The sequence below is a fragment of the Lactuca serriola genome, chromosome 2 (assembly GCF_051521515.1).
Source record: "Lactuca serriola cultivar US96UC23 chromosome 2, Lser_US96UC23_V15, whole genome shotgun sequence".
Lineage (NCBI taxonomy): Eukaryota > Viridiplantae > Streptophyta > Magnoliopsida > Asterales > Asteraceae > Lactuca > Lactuca serriola.
The window spans coordinates 67,162,686-67,180,561 of NC_136409.1; the positions used below are offsets into that span (position 1 = coordinate 67,162,686).

At 42.2% G+C, this 17,876-nt stretch overlaps 1 protein-coding gene across 1 annotated transcript; it reads right to left on the bottom strand.

Moving 5' to 3' along the window:
• Positions 1-15,548: 15,548 nt before the first annotated feature.
• LOC145086329 (18.1 kDa class I heat shock protein-like) lies at positions 15,549-16,404 on the bottom strand. Its single transcript, XM_079024083.1, has one exon. It carries the CDS (start codon positions 16,212-16,214, stop codon positions 15,741-15,743), a length of 474 nt encoding a protein of 157 aa, XP_078880209.1. The 5' UTR covers positions 16,215-16,404; the 3' UTR covers positions 15,549-15,740.
• Positions 16,405-17,876: the final 1,472 nt, after the last annotated feature.

Below are 17,876 nucleotides of genomic sequence, written 5' to 3' on the forward strand. Positions count from 1 at the left end.
GCGGGGTCTTGCTACAAGTGTGGTAAGGAGGGGCATATGGCCAAAGAATGCCCGAAGGGGTTTTCAGTTTGTTTTCACTATAACCAAACCGGACACCGGAAGGCAGAGTGTCCACAGTTGTGAGGGTCGGCACAGGGAGCATCTCTGGGATCTGCCCCTGCTGTGGTGAGAGCTACGGATGTTCGGCCTGCGAAGGTCGAGGCACCGAAGGCACGAGGGAGAGCCTTCCAGCTGACTGCGGAGGAGGTCCGCGTAGCACCCGATGTCGTGGACGGTATGTATTCTTTCTTGTATTCTTTTGTATATTGAGATTTTGTGCTTATATTATGTTATGCGTAGGTACTTTCCTTGTGAATTCTGTACCTGCTCTAATGTTATTTGACTCGGGTGCGAGTCGATCTTTTGTATCGTTGGCTTTTAGCCGACACATCAGTATTAGTCGAGAGACGTTGAGTCGACCTCTGAGAGTTTCCATAGTGAATAAGAGAGCGGTGTATGCCACCGAGGTGATTCGTGGTTGTGTACTTGAGATTTTCGGAGTAGAGTTTCCGATTGATTTAGTGCCCATTGCGATGGGAGATGTTTGTGTCATCGTGGGCATAGACTGGTTGAGCCGATTTGGAGTGATCATCGACTGCGAGCGACAGCTGGTGACCATGCGAGACCCTAGTGGGGGAGTTCTTATGGTGTACGGCGAGGGTACACGTTCTGGTTCAACGTTTTATTCAGCCGCCAGGGTGAGGCAGAGTCTTCAGCAGGGGTGTAAGGGATTTATAGCATATGTGATGGACGCGAGGGTTGAATCAGAGAGATCGAGGTCAGTGGAAGAGGTTTCGATTGTGCGTGAGTTACCGGATGTATTCCCAGAGGAGTTGCCGGGTGTGCCCCCCGAGAGGCAGGTAGAGTTTAGTATTGATTTGGTCCCGGGGGCTGTGCCTATCGCCAAGGCGCCCTATCGTCTTGCGCCTCCAAAGATGCAGGAGTTGTCCTCGCAGCTTCAGGAGCTGCTGGGGAAGGGATTTATACGGCTGAGCAGTTCGCCGTGGGGAGCACCTATCCTTTTTGTCAAGAAAAAGGATGGTTCACACCATATGTGAATTGATTACCGGGAGTTGAACAAGTTGACGATCAAGAATCGTTACCCGTTGCCGAGGATTGACGATTTGTTCGATCAGTTGCAGGGAGCATCTTGGTTCTCCAAGATCGATTTGAGGTCTGGATATCATCAGGTGAGGGTGCGAGATGAGGATATTCAGAAGACGACGTTCAGGACTCGTTACGGGCATTACGAGTTCGCGGTGATGCTTTTCTGGATCACCAACGCACCAGCGGTGTTCATGGACCTCATGAACAGGGTGTGTAGACCGATGTTGGATCGCACGGTGATCGTATTCATCGACGACATTTTAGTGTATTCGAGATCTAGAGAGCAGCATGTGGAGCATCTGAGGGAGATCCTAGGGGTTTTGAGATCGGAGAGGCTTTATGCTAAATTCTCTAAGTGTGATTTCTAGTTATGAGAAGTCCAGTTCCTGGGACATCTCGTTAATCAGAAAGGGATATTGGTCGACCCGGTCAAGATTGAGGCGATGATGAGTTGGGAGGTGCTGAGGTCACCCATGGAGATCAGGAGTTTCCTAGGACTGGCAGGCTATTATCGGAGATTCATCAGGGATTTCTCCAAGATCATCGTGCCACTCACTAAGTTGACCCGGAAGGGTGTAGATTTTGCTTGGGGCCCAGAACAGTAGGCCTCCTTCGAGACACTTCGCCAGATATTATGCGAAGCCCCGGTGTTAGCCCTTCCGGAGGGAATGGAGGATTTTTTGGTATATTGTGACGCGTCGATATCAGGGTTGGGAGCAGTGCTTATGCAGAGAGGGCATGTGATAGCATATGCATTAAGGCAGCTGAAGCCTCATGAGGTGAGGTATCCTACCCGTGATTTAGAGTTGGGGGCAGTAGTGTTCGCCCTCAAGATTTGGCATCACTATCTGTATGGAGTCTGGTGTACCATATACACGGATCACAAGAGCCTGAAGTACTTGATGGATCAGCTCAACCTAAATATGCGACAGAGGAGATGGCTGGATGTGGTAAAAGATTATAATTGCGAAATACTGTATCACCCGAGGAAGGCCAACGTGGTAGTCGATGCCCTGAGTCGTAGGGCGGAGAGTGTTCCGATGCGAGACGTTTGTATGAGATTGTCAGTGATGACCCCGGTGTTGGACGCCATTCGAGGAGCCCAGGCCGAAGCCGTGAGACCAGAAAACCAGAAGAGAGAGCGAGTTATCGGGCAAGTATTGGAGTTCGTTACCGACAGCCGTGGGCTCATGACATTTCAGGGTCGGATTTGGGTGCCATTTGTGGGCGGAACGCGTACCATTTTGATGGAGGAGGCACATCGATCGAAGTTCTCGATCCATCCTGGGGCCACTAAGATGTATTTAGACCGGAAAAGGGAGTATTGGTGGCCCTATATGACGAGGGACGTTGCATGGTTCGTGGAGAGGTGCCTAACATGTCGCAGGGTTAAGGCCGAGCACCAGAGACCGCACGGAAAGTTGCAACCGTTAGAGATTCCTGAGTGGAGTGGGAACAAATTGCTATGGACTTCAACACCAACTTGTCGAGGACTGCGAGGGGCGTCGATGCAATTTGGGTGATTGTAGACAGATTGACGAAGAGCGCTCATTTCCTTGCTATCAGTGAGAGCTCTTCCGCAGAGAAGTTGGCGAAGATATACGTGAGGTAGGTGGTATCGCGGCATGGAGTGCCGATCTCAATTGTCTCAAATCGAGATGTGCGCTACACTTCCAGATTCTGGAAGAAATTTCATGAGGAGTTGGGTACGAGGGTGCATTTTAGTACTGCATACCACCCACACACCGACGGGCAGAGCGAGCGGACGATTCAGACGCTCGAGGACATGCTCCGAGCATATGTGCTGGATTTCGGCAGGAGTTGGGACACATATTTGCTCTTGGCAGAGTTTTCCTACAACAACAGCCATCATTCGAGCATTGGTATGCCACCCTTTGAGTTGTTGTATGGGAGGAGGTGTCGGACCCCCATTTGCTGGGGAGAAGTAGGGCAGCGTGTGATGGGTAGTACAGAGATCGTGCTTCAGATGACTGAGCAGATACAGCAAGTCGGGCAGAGGTTGTTGACCGCTCAGAGTCATCAGAAGAGTTATGCGGACAGGCGCCGGTCCGAGCTCGAGTTCCAGGTCGGCGACTTCGTACTCCTGAAGGTCTCTCCTTGGAAAGGAGTGATCCGATTCAGGAAGAGGGGCAAGTTGGGGCCCCGATATATCGGTCCTTTCAGGGTGATCGCGAGGGTAGGCAGGGTAGCCTACCGGTTGGAGCTACCTGCAAAGCTAGGTCAGATTCACGACACCTTCCACGTGTCGGAGCTGAGAAAGTGTATAGCCGACAAGTCGGCGGTGGTGCCATTAGAGGATATCCAGGTGGATGTGGGCCTGAACTACGTTGAGAGACTGGTGGCGATTCGGGATCGAAAGATTAAGGTTAAGAGGAACAAGGAAGTTCCTCTGGTGCAGGTCTAGTGGCAGCATTGGAAAGGGTAAAAGCTTACTTGGGAGCCGGAGCGTGAGATGCGTGAGCAACATCCGGAGTTGTTTTCAGAGTGAGACTTTGAGGGCGAAGTCTGATTCTAGTGGGGGAGAATTGTAACGTCCGGATTCCCAGGTATATTATTTTATTTATTTATTTTTGGAGTTTGTGGAGAAACTCGGCGAGTTGGTGCCAAGACTCGCCGAGTACGGTCGCGGATGTTCATCCGGGTTCACATCCAGACTCGGAGAGTCCATTCGTGGACTCGGCGAGTCCACGCTATTTAATGAAACCCTAATCCCCCGGATTTGGGGCCTATTTAAGGGCACTTATAGCCTCCCATTGCGGCTACCGGTCCCTAAGTGAGCCAAATCGTTTGTGAGAAGAAGAAGTCACATTTGATCCTTGTACCTTTGGTTTAGCAAGAAGAAGGTGACCAAGAGCAAGAGGAGGTGCGATTCTAGCAGTTCCAGAGTTCAGAGACTTCATTTTTAGGTAATATTTCGAACCTTCTCCAGTTTTGGTGTTGATCTTTATAGATAGGGTTTTCTAACCCCTTTTGAGGGTGGTTATGTGGAGCAATTGGTCCCTCCTCGAGTTTGTGCCTTGGATCTGGACTCAAAGAGGTCCAGAGACCTTAACCCTTGGAGCTTTATGAATCAGTTTGGGGTTATTGGGCTTAGGTTGCCAATTTTGGGACTAAATCACCATTTGATGCCTTGTTGTTGATATATAAGCATCAAGATTCGGACTTTACGTGACATTCATGCTTGGGAAGGCCAAATCTATGGCTTAGGAGCACAGATCTGACCTCAGGAGGTCAATAGAGTTTGTGCATGGCATGAACTCGCCGAGTTGTTCTTGAGACTCGGCGAGTAGAGTTAGGGTTTCACATAAATTACTCAGTGAGTAGACTTGCCGAGTTGGGGGATAACTCAGTGAGTCAGAAGGGGGTTAGAGGACTGGAGTTCAAGGCGGTACTCGCCGAGTTGTTCTTGAGACTCGACGAGTTGAGTCGGGGTGGCCCCGCGATTCATGCCCGGTGTGACTCGTCGAGCATAAGGAGGGACTCGACATACCAAGCGGGACAAAGAGTTAGTGGTCGTGTGTACTCGCCGAGTCACCGAAGTGCACTCGGCGAGTTGGGTCAAATTTTGACCGTTGACTTTTGTTGACTTTTAGGGTTGGGTCGACAATGGAGTCCTTGAGTCAAGAGGGGGTAAAATAGTCTTTTACCCTTCCGAGGGTGCCCATAGAGGGTTGAGTCTAGTCTCGAGATTTATATTTATGAGAGTATTTACTTTATGTGAATAGGCGGAGGCTAGGCAATATTTCTACCGAGTCAGAGAATTACCGAGACGCCTGAGGTGAGTCTTCTCACGATACTTTACCTAGTGTGGTAACAGAGTTATGTGATAGAGTATTTTAGAGTTATATGCCAGTGTAATTGCATGTTATTTATGTGTGGTGATTTATTGTGATATGTGATATTCATGATTCAGAGTTACAGAGTTAGGACCTTCGAGTCCACAGAGTTAGGGCCAGAGGGCCCATAGAGAGTTGGGGCTGGAGGGCCCCACTGAGACACATTGACCTGAGGGTCAACAGAGTTACAGCCTCGAGTGGCTATTTTGTGTTAGAGTGGTATTTTAGGGAACTCACTAAGCATTTATGCTTACAGTGTTATGTGTTATGTGTTTCAGGTACCAATGATGATCGCGGGAAGGCGCCGGTATGATTCATACACACGCACATTGGAGTTTATATATTTCTGATCTTGGGTTTTGTACTGATACAATATTGACACAGTGTTTTTATTTATGATTACAAATGATATTTTATGGATTTTAAAAGTGAAAAATTGTTCAAATTTTTACGGTGTTACATGATCCGCACCAGCTGCTGTGCGCAATCTATCACCGCCCCCATTAGGGCTCAACCAATCTATGCCTATAATCACATTGTTCCCACGCAAGGGAATGGGAACCAAATCCACCAAGTAGCGCTCCTCAAACAACCTTAGAACACAATCTCTGAACACTGCTGATGCTCGCACCGATCGATCATCGGCAATCTCTACCTCTAAAGAGCAATCCAACATGCCCGAAGACTCAGCAAATTTCTTTCTAAGCGCAAGAGAAACAAACGATCGTGTGGCACCTGAGTGAAACAACACCTGAACTGGGATACCGTTCACATGGAACGATCCTATCACATATATATACAGAGCACATATCAATATCATAACATCATATAAATAAAATAGAGGGAAAGAATCATACTCGTCACCACATCGGATGCGGCGCGTGCCTCCTCGGTAATCAGCTGAAATGTCCGGCTCCTCACCACTGGAGCCTCTGCCTTGCCCTGCTGGCCATCAGTAATCCACAGGGTCGCTGGAGCTGGCGCCTTCACTGGCGTTGCTGCTGTCAACTGGGGGCAGTTGGCATTCTTGTGGCCCCTCTGGTTGCAATGGAAACATAGCAACTCAGACATTTGTATCACAGGTGCAGGGGCGGTACAATCCCTGCTGAAGTGCCCTGACTTGCCACACTTATAGCATCCTGACGATCCCAACTTGCACGCTCCCTCATGCGTCTTGCTGCTTTTCCTGCGGCGGCCTCGCCCCTGCTGGCCTTTCGGCCCCGCATCTGGTCCCTTGGGCTTCTTCCCCGAAGCCCCCATAACATGCCCCTCCTCCGCCTTCCTCTTCCGGATGTGCTCCAGATCTATCTCTCTCTCCCTTGCCCTGGAAATCATAGAGTCCAGGGTAGGGCAAGTTAAAAAACTGACATGCTCTCGAATATCAGCTCGTAGCATGTCATGATAGCGGGTCCTCCTCATATCCTCATCACCCGCGTACTGGGGCACCAACAACGCCCTCTCCCGGAACTTGGCGGTGATCTCCGCCACAATCTCCGTCGTCTGCCTCATATCTAAGAACTCCCTGGCCAGCTGCTGAAGCTCGACAGCCGGCGCAAACTCTGCCCTGAACCTGGTCACAAAGTCCGACCAGGTCATAACCTCAACCGCCGAGGCTCCCAGCGAGTCACCGACGGACTCCCACCAATCTCTAGCTCGGTCTCTCAAACATCCTGCTGCAAACCTCACCTTCGACCCCTCAGGGTAGAAGCTAGTCAACTGTGTAAACTCAATGTTTGCAATCCATCGCCTGGCAGCTATGGGGTCCTTCGCCCTATGAAAATACGGTGCACCACTGCCCCTGAAGTCCTTAAAGGACAGTGTGCGAGATCCCGACTGGCCAGATGCCATGTCTCCCTTGAACGCCCCGAGGCGTTCCTCCATCAGCTCAACTATCCCTTCCTTGATCGACCCGAAGACGATGGGGGTCGACTCAAGGATGCCTCTGGTGATCTCGGACGCGATGAACTCGTGTAGCCCCTCATCTACTGGCTCGAAACCTGATCCCGAACCCGATCCCTCTCCTAAACTGCCAACTGTCGGCCTCGGTCGAAGTACCACCATTCTGAAATAAATAAATAACACCCGTTCGTGATACTAATACCTCTTGAGGGATCACACCGACAACAAGTTCCCCGGTCTTGTCCCGACCTTCCTTAGTTTGGGTACGGATCCTCTGCTTTCACTAGTATGTGCCCATACTACCTTCCACATCTATCCGTACCTTCTTCAAGGACTGCCACGACTCCACCATATCCCTTTCACTACTACTGGTCACTGCTATACTCATCCTAAGCTTGCCCTAGGGAAATCTCTGACACTACCCTACCCAGTCCTCAGCTGTTGAAGGCCTCCTTGTAATGCCAATTAGCCATTACCTGAATACCATCACATGTGATGAGGCTCAGATAATCCTTCGAGTAGCAGACTCGTCCCTACAACGGTTAGACTCAAACGAGAGTTGTGCAATAGGGCCAAATCCAGCACTCTAAGATTATTCAACCTGATCACATGTGACGTGACATATTCACCTAATGGCTAACTCCCATCACTCAGAGTCCCACAAAGCACAAAGCAAGCAACATTCAGACAAAAGGGAACAATCTCAAGCAAATCCGCTCTCATAGAGAGAAACTGAACTAGCATACAAAACACAAAGCAAGCAGCATTCGACCATATCATTTAATAAAAACATGTCTCATGTCTGTAAACCAAAACGTAAAACATAATAATGTCAGAGTACAAATCCCAGAACGTCTCATAGTGCGGAAAACAAAGAGCGTGTGTGTGATGCGCCGCTACCGCGCCAGCTCCTTCCCCTTGACTGAAGAGGTACCTGAAACAACAACTGAAAACTGTAAGCACGAAGCTTAGTGAGTTCCCCCACGGTACCACATACCATACAATCACATAACATACATATAGTGTCAAGCATATCTGGGTGCCCGACCTACCCCTTCGGTCCTCTCGACCATATACTGACTAACATATCTGGGTGCTGGTCTCCCCTTCGGTCCTCTCGACCGGATACTGACTAGCATATATGGGTGTTGGTATCCCCTTCGGTCCTCTCGACTGGGTAATAGGGAATATTTCACCCCCTACTACTACCACATAGCACATATCACAAAATCTATCTAGCATGGCTGGGCATGACTGCCCCTTCGGCCCTATCGACCGGTAATCTGGGGACTATCTCCCCTACTGTTACTAGCGTATAACATCATATCATACTAGCACAAAAACATATCGCAGGTAGTAGCAAACCTAGATGAATATCACAGAGACAATCATCTAAGCATACAACTCCTACTGGTGGGCCGACATTGTGGCCGTAGACACACCGCTACTGGAAGGTAACTCACCTCGAAAGTAGCTGCTGAAAGTCTGCTTGCTAAGCACCTGACTGCTGAACCGGTAATCCTTCAGCTATAAATCATGAACATAGAACAGACACTGATAAATACCCTTAGGTCAATGACTGACCCACCCCAGGTCCAAGGTCAACTCCTTAGTCAAAGTCAACTTCCAGTTGACTGGACTCGCCGAGTCATGGCACAGACTCGCCGAGTCCCTCTCCTACTAACCCGGTCCTACTCATCAATTCCCTCTTCCCACTCGCTGAGTCACCCTTAACTCACTACTTGGGACGATTGGACCGACTCGCAATCCGACTCGCCGAGTCCAAGAACAACTCGCCAAGTCCCCACGAGCAGATCTCCTACTCGCTTCCAAATCCTCCCCAGAGCATCCTTTATGAGGATTTGGGTTTCTGGGACCATTCCTAAGCGTTAAATTGCTAATTATGCGTACAGATACGAAGGGTTGGACCTTCAACACTTAAACCCCTCTTAGTCGGTAACAGTTCATATGACTCGTCGAGTTTGAAGAACAACTCATCGAGTTCTAGGAAATCTTCATAGGACTCGCCGAGTTGTTCATCCAACTCGCCGAGTCTAAGGCCATCTTAATAGAACTCGTCGAGTTCCACTTTGGGACTCGCCGAGTTCCTTCGACCCATTTCCCATACAGACCAAATCTGAGACATGCAACGCTTCTAAACCATAGATCTATGCTCCTAGGGCATGCTTATCACGTAAAGTTGCAAATTTTACGTGCATGCATGGCCCTATAAGCTCAAAAAGGAAAATCCAAGCTCTTTAAGAGGTCATACACTCAATAGGGACCTCAATAACTCCGACCACAGAGACTTTATACTTCTAAGATGCCCATAAGGTCCAGATCTGAAGTCCTTTCGGATCATAGAGCACAAACACATGGAGTTTGCGGTTTTAGGGCTTGAAAACCACCAATTAGGGACAAAAAGAGGATCTAATGAACTAGTGATCAAGGTAGGAACTTTTCTACTTGAATGGAGGCCTCTTGCAGGGTAGATGTCGGATCTACTTCCCTTCCTTGCACTCTTCCACCTTCTTCTTCTTCTTCTTCTTCTTCTTCTCTTAAGCTTCAAACTACCTTCACAAGGCCAAAATCACTCACAAGAACAATAAGGGGGGCTAGGGTTTGTCTCTCAGCTTCTCTAGAAGTTTTAGGGGCAAGGGAGGCCGAGTTAGAGTATTTAAATAGGGTGGAAACACCCAGGTTAGGGTTTTTGCCCAGACAGGGTCTACTCGCCGAGTCCGGGAACCGACTCGTTGAGTCCAAAGCTTATACCCCGTGTCTTATCGCTCTTCTACTCGGCGAGTTCGTCCTTCAACTCACCGAGTCCAAGGCAAAAATGCATTATTTAAGGAATATCAATTACAAGAAATACGTACCAGGAACTAGGTGCTACAGACCCGAGGGTTGGAGCTTATTTCTGTGAGTCGACGTTGCAAGGTGAGTTATCCTCACTATACTAAGGGATCTAAGGCACCAAGGCCGGCCCATTGGATTTGATATCCTAGTAGTTATTGTTATGTTGAGTCCGAGTTAGTGATGCATGCCAGTTGATGTGCTAGTCGGGTAGATCTGTAGGACTGCCGGTGATACTAATTTTTTACCTGTATGTGCATTTATCTGTTACATGTAGACATGTTATGTGGGGTGGGTTGAGGTTGTACTGCTCCATGCGGTAGCCAACAAACCCGAGAGTATTCCAGATATGAGTTGAGGGCCCGGTAAGCATTCCAGACTCATATTGAGGACTCGAGAGCATTCTAGATACGAGCTGAGGGTCTGGTAGGCATTCCAGGCTCGTACTGAGGGCTCGATGGCATTCCAGATACGAGTTGAGGGCCCGGTAGGCATTCCAGACTCGTACCGAGGGCCTAGGGGTAGTCCAGCTTGTAAAGCTGTGAACCCAGTGCATGATGTTCTGTTTTTATTGATATAATATGTTAATGCTGATATTGCTATGTGAACTGTATGTGTATCAGTATTTTGGGGTAACTCACTAAGCTTTCGGGCTTACAGTTTCAGTTTATTGTTTCAGGTACCTCAGGGGATCGCGGCAAGGCCAAGGCGTGATCGTACAGCTCCTCCTATTATGTTATGTTTCTGGGAAAAGACTCTGATAATCAATGTTTTGAAAACAAAGTTGTAATATATTGATGAACTTGACATGTTTTTAAAAGTTTAAATTTGTTTGAAATTTTGGATGTTACATAATTTTAAAACATTTACATTATATAGATTTTTTTTGTTTTTTTTATTTGGTAAGAAATATTTTCTTTTTAATTTTTTAAAAGATCCTTCATACTTATTGTTACATATTTAATTTATTTAATTTTATTGTTAGATTCTATTTACTTTAAAACTATTGTATATGATTCAAAACAAAAGAAAAAAAAAAATAAGTGGCTATATAAAATATTTCACAAAACGAAAACATATTTATTAATTAAAAAATATAGTTTAAAATTGATAAATAATTAATTAATATTTTGGAAATTATGGATATTTTTAAAATAACATTTGAAAAAAAATAATACAAACAAATATGAAAAATAAAATTGCTATTAAAAGTGTGAAAATGGCTTATCAGGATAATTAATTTTTCGTTTTGTTCACATTTAGACAACTTTTTTTTGTACACATTTAACCATTTAACTTGTTAATTTGTTCAAGTTTTACAATTGTCACCTCCTATAGATGATGACAATGACAATATGTGAACATATAACAAGTTAAATGCTGAAATGTATAAAAAAATAAAAAAGTTACCTAAATGTAAACAAAACGACAAAAATGATTACCCTTGTAAGTCATTTTCCCTTAACTTATTAAGGTATTTCTAGTATCAATTGTACTTGAGTTAGTTAGTTGTGTTAGCCTGTTAGGTACAAATTTATACAATGTTGTTTGTTATTATATATTGTGAAATTGATCAAATATATTCTATATGATTTTCATCGGTTATTGCTTTAACAAATCTTTTTATTCGTTTGTTATTTTTTTAAATGCTAAAAGAAAAAAAACTGAAAAAGTTTGAAAACAATCTAATCGAACCTAAAAAATCCAAAATTATTGTTATAGTTATTGGTTTAAAAACTTATGGATTTGAAAGTCCAAAATTATTTTATAATTAATGTAAATTGTTGTAGGATAAAATGTTTGTTTATGCAATGGCATTTTATATTTTTCTTAATTTGTACAACATAATTTATACTAAATATGCAATTATGTTTCTCTCTAAGATGCGACACTAGTTATTTCAAAAAATTTATAGATTTATGTAATGATGTTTTGTTTTATTGGCAATTATATTTCATTTTTGAGTTGCGTCTACTAATACGCATCATGTGACAATGTTTTTTGGACTAGACATGTTAGGATTATGTTAATTGTGAAGACAAATAAACCCTAAAAAGGGTTCAAGTGATGGCATAAAAATCAATCAACTATTTTTCAAGTTAATTTTATAGTTCAAAGCGATTATACAAGATGTAATAGAAGCTAATCCCAAGGTTCCCCTTTTTAGCTAAAGTACAGGTTACATACTTTGTTCTCTTGACGTATGTCGATGTTATAATTCTGAGAAGTGACACTTTAGAATAGAAAATTACATAGTTCCCTAAACAGCTTTAATCGGATTAGTTCAACAAAAAAAATGACTTTTTCAACATGTATAAAAACTAGTAGGGAAAGGACCAAGCTCAAATAAGACATTCCCAAAAAAATTGACTAATACCACCTTGGACATGGAGTTACTCTGTCTAAACCGAGGCTCAACAAGCAAGCTTATGGAAGCATCTATTATAATGAAAAACTCTTCAACACTTTCTGTTTAGAGTCGATGTGAAACTATTAAAGTACGTCATTTAATACTTTAAAGTAAGTCCTAACTATATTTATATATAACTTCTAAAAAATTTAAATTTAGATGGGTCTAGTGACGTATTTTTGCATACACTAGCCTCGCCTGTGGCTATGAGCAGGTGACGAGGTGTTCAAGCCCTAAAAAAAATAAGGACTCAATTTTTAAAACAAACAAATCTAGTTTATATACATTATATATTGTTTTATGTAAATAACAACATAAACATTTCTTATTTTAGATGGTTAGGAGGTGTATCATCAATCCTTTTAATTTCAACTTACTGTGTTTGATTATGACGCTCCTACCTTCTGTTTTATTTTATAGACTATGATACGATTCCTAATTTGCTTTTCTAATTGAAGTTACATTAATGGTCTTTGAAATTTTGATCATTTTCTCTGCAGCACCCCGTCTTCCATTTTTTTTAGATTGTATTTCCCTAATTTACAAACCCACGCTCCTCAAGTCTTAAAAACACCTTTGGATCATTTTAATCAATTTCATTTACAGTTTAGTTTAACACCTATCTATTAATGTCGTCATTCTAAAAAGTATTTGATTAGCACCGAAATGATAATTAAAAATATTAAATAATAAAATTAAAATTTAAGAAAATAAAGAAGAGAACAAGTTGTATGATTTATTATTAAAAATACATTAAATTTAATAAATAAAAGAAGAGAAGAACTTAGAACTTAGAACTTAGACTTCTGATGTTTTCCGAATAGATTTCTAAGGTCGTGTTTAGTTACGGAAAAACAGTTTTCATTTATCGTTTTCCGTTTTCCCTTTTCAGTTTTCGTTCTCCATTTTCATTTTTCATTGGAAAATTTAGAAAACGCGTTTAGTTAAAACTTATTCATTTTTCATTTTTAGTTTTAGAAAATTAGAAAACGTGTTTAGATGTGTAAGTTTCTATCGGTTTTCATTTTTACAAAACGATAGCAATGGTATGGTGGTGGTGGGGGGGTGGCGGTAACGTGTCGGCGGCAACGGTGGTGGTGGCAACTGTGGCAGTGGTAGTGGTGGTGATGGTGGCGGCGGTGGTGGTGGTGCTGATGGGGTAGTGGTGATGGTGATGGTGATTGTAAGTCGATGATTGTGGTAGTGATGTTAGGGGTGTGTGTGTATGTTTGTGGGTGTGGATGTGTGTGTTTGTGGGGGTGGATGTGTGGATGTGGGTGTGGGTGTGGGTGTGTGTGTGGGGGGGAGGGGGTATATTTTAGAGGTGGATGCGGTGGGAGTGGGTGTGTGTTAATATTTTAGAGAAATTTTGGAATTAGAAAAATATGGAAAAACAATGATTATTAGTTTTCCAAAAATTTCCAACTTCTTTGTAATTTTAGAAAGCATAAAATTTTTTATTTTCCGTGAAAATTTTAGAAAAATAGACGAACTAAACGCGTTTTCAAAATTCTCATTTTTCTTTGAAATTTTTTCCACAACTAAGTACAACCTAAGGTTGTGTTTAGTTACGGAAAAACAATTTTTATTTTTTGTTTTTTGTTTTCCCTTTTCCATTTTCAGTTTTCATTGGAAAATTTAGAAAATACGTTTAGTTAAAACTTATTCATTTTTCATTTTCAGTTTTAGAAAATTAGAAAACTTGTTTAGATGTGTATTTTTCTATCTGTTTTCATTTTTAGAAAATGCTAACGTTGGTAGGGTGGGGGCGGCGGCGGCTGGCAGTGGCTGTGTCAAGGATGGCGACGGTGGTGGTGACAGTGGCAGCGGGGTGGCGGCGATGGTGGTGATGATAGACAGTGGTGGTGATGGCGGCGGCGACGGTGGTGATGCTAGTGATGGGGTAGTGGTAGTGGTGATGGTGATGACAAGTAGGTGATTGCAGTGGTGGTATGTGTGTGTGTGTGTGTGGATATGTGTGTATGTGTGTGTTTGTGGAGGTGAGGGTTGGAGTAGGTGGGTGTGTGCAATGGGGGAGGGGGGGGTGGTGTTTGTGGGTATGTTTGTAGGGGTGGGCTTGAGAGTGAGTGAGTGTGGGTAGGTAGGGGTGTTGTTGGTCGGAGGTATTATGGTGGGAGTAGATAAAGGTTGAAGTGGGGGTGGGTTGTGTTTATATTTTAGAAAAATTTTAGAATTAGAAAAATGTGGAAAACAATGATTATCAGTTTTCCAAAATTTTCAACTACTTTGTAATTTTAGAAAACGGAAATTTTCCTTGAAAAATTTAGAAAAATAGACGAACTAAACATGTTTTTAAAATTCTCATTCTTCTTGGAAAATTTTTCCGGAAAACGGTCGATTTTTCCGCAATTAAACGTACCCTAAAGTTTTCCGAGACCAATCTCCGCTGGTCATTTTTTTTGTCCAATTTTATAAGGTTCTGTTTTGGGTTCGGTCTCATTTCATTCGAAACCAGTCCATTCCTGATATTTTTCAGAACCAGTCAAGTGATGTCCGGATTTGTTTAAAAGTTCAAGCAAATACTTGGGATATGGTCAAAGGCCCTCAATGGGTTTGGAAGAACTATGTTCTCCCATGGATATTCATTCCGGCCAAACGAATTAATAACAAAAAAAACATACACAAGTCTTGGAAACCTTGGAAGCCTTATTAGTTACTTTTCCTGTTACAAGTACTTATAATTAGTTGTGCATTTTAACTAACATTATCCTAGTTACTTTTCCCGTTACAGGTACTTATAATTAGTTGTGCATTTTAACTAACATGATCCTAGTTACTTTTCCAGTTACAGATACTTATAATTAGTTGTGCATTTTAACTAACTCGATCCTAGTTACTTTTCCCGTTACAGGTAATTATAATTACTTGTGCATTTTAACAAACCCGATCCTAGTTACTTTTCCTATTACAGGTACTTATAATTAGTTGTTCATTTTAACTAACACGATCCTAGTTACTTTTCCTGTTACAGGTACTTATAATTAGTTATGTATTTTAACTAACCCGATCCTAGTTACTTTTCTCATTATAGATACTTATAATTAGTTGTGTATTTTAAGTAATCCGATCCGGTCCTATTTGAAACAATATTGACCCGACTCAATTAATTAGTCAATGCATTGCTAATCATTTGGCTCTTTGCATCGCAAATTCTAGAATACTCCACAAACTCGTACCATTCATTGTTAAAAGATCCATAGCCAACAGTTAAGGAATGAAAATAAAATTAGCATCATCTGACAAAATTGTTTCTGTCAAATTATTTCTAAAATGAGCGGTTGATCATCTTACTGATTAACCCATAAAATATTTCATAGTTATGTTTGTGTAAATTACTTACCCCAACCATGTAAAAGATAATCTTATACAAGACTTTATAAACTTATCAAAACAAACAATTCAATATCACATTATATATTATTACCTTTACAAAAAGAACTCAAATTGGATCATCTTATTCAAGTACAACGATCCAACACCTCACATACTCAAACTTCTGTAACCATTACAACAAACAATTTAACACCAAATTACCACATTGCCACTCCTGAAACTCACTCACCAATGTCGATGGACTTCACTTCCGGCTTCTTCTCTTCTGACTTGGGCACAGTAACCGTCAGCACGCCGTTCTCCATGGTAGCTTTCACCTCTTCCATTTTTGCATTTTCCGGCAGCCTGAATCTCCTCAAGAACTTCCCGGAGCTTCTCTCTACCCTGTGCCACCTGTCGTTCTTCTCCTCATGTTCCTTGCTCCTCTCTCCGCTTATCTGCAGCACCCTTCCTTCTTCAACCTCCACCTTCACCTCCTCTTTCTTCAGCCCAGGTATATCCGCCTTGAAAACGTGCGCCTCCGGCGTCTCCTTCCAATCGATTCTGGCGTTGGTGATTGCTGCTGTTTCGCGTGATGATTCGGGTAGGTTGTTGAGGACACTTGAAAAGCCCTGGAAAGGATCCCAAATGTCGAGGGAGAAGGGATCGAATACGTTGCTCCTTCTGCCTGTAAAGAAACTTGGAATGATCGACATGACTGAAACTTTAGACGAATATTTGATCTTCGGATTGTGACACTATGAAATCGCAACTCGCAAGTTCTCTTGTTTATGAATCTGTTGCTAGGAGGTCGATCGGAGATCATTATTTATAGGAGGGAAAAAGTGATCGAGTGGAATTTAAATATTTCTAGGCTTGTCTTGAAGGTTGAGGAGACTGGAGACAGATACTTCTGAAAGCTTCCAGAGCTTGAGAGAGAAAAAAAAAATGGGGAAAATTTCATTTATGTCCTTTTAAACATTGAATATTACATCAATATCCTTATAAACTTTATTATTATCGTCTATATCCCTCTAAAACTATAAAAATTACATTAATATCCAAAATCATTTTTTAATTAAAATTATATCAATTTTTAATTATTTTTTTATCTAATATTCAAAATTATATATTAGTTTACCAATTTACCCTTTCCTAATTAAATCAATTAAATCACCCTTTCGTAATTAAATCTCAAACTAAATCACATTTGCCTTTCTTGCTGAGATTTTCAGAAGTAGCAATTTACTTGTAGCAAACTCATCATCTTCTCATTCAGTACATTTGCTTGCCTTTTCTTGCATCAGTGAGAAGATTTGAAGACCGTATTTGACTATACCAGAGTGACTACAAGCATATAGAGGTGAATGAAATCTGCTTTTGTTTGGTGTGATTTTGTTTTTGCACATGATGGGGAACAATTCAGAGTGCTTTTTGTCCTTGCCCGTGATACCCGTAAGCTGAAATCAATGCGCTCCATGTTATAATGTTTCTTTGTGGCATTTCATCGAGCACCTGGTGTGTGGTATCTATGCTTCCACATTTTGCATACATGTCTATCATTGCAGTTCCTAAAATCACGTCTGGTAAGCGTTATTGTGTTCTTATAACTTCATGGACGAGTTTGGCTTTATGGATGGTGCCTAATTTTGCACAAGCATTTACAGTTATCACCATGGAGACATGATTTGGCACTACACAGGATTCTCGCATATGATCAAATAAATCACAGGAGTCTTTGGCTCCAACATAGAAACTAAAAACCATGTTAAACACACATTTTTTTTGGTAAGTATGAGAATTAAACTGGTCATTTAGTATGACAGAAATGGGGAATGAAAGGAATTGGCAATTCCTTTTGAATGAAAAAAATTAATTGTTTCTATTTCCATTCCATCATGACATGAAATGAAAAATCTATACATCTTGTTGTGATCATCAAGAAGATGCAGAGATAGAGAAGAATCAGAGGATGCGGTTTGATGCCACCTGATGCAATGAAAAAGAAAGAAGATGCATTGTGATTTAATTTGGGATTAAATTAAGAAAGGGGTATTTTGGTAAATTTATTTGTAATTTTGAATTTCATATAATTTTTTTAATAAAAAATTGATATAATTCTAATTAAAATTAATTTTGGATATGGATGTAATTTTTATAGTTTTAAAAGGATATACAAGTAATATTAAAGTTTATAAGGATATTGAAGTAATATTGAGAGTTTATAAGGACGTGAACGAAATTTTCCCAAAAAAAATTGGCCATGGAATGGACCCACCGGGTTGATCTTAGTTTTGATGGGTCAAATAGATTGAGATTTTTATTAGGCCCATTATGAAGTTCAACTTTATATTTCTGTATTCCATTGATTTATCAAT

Coding starts and splice junctions, on each gene's coding strand:
- LOC145086329 (XM_079024083.1), bottom strand. CDS start 16,214: ATGTCGATCATTCCAAGTTTCTTTACAGGCAGAAGGAGCAACGTATTC.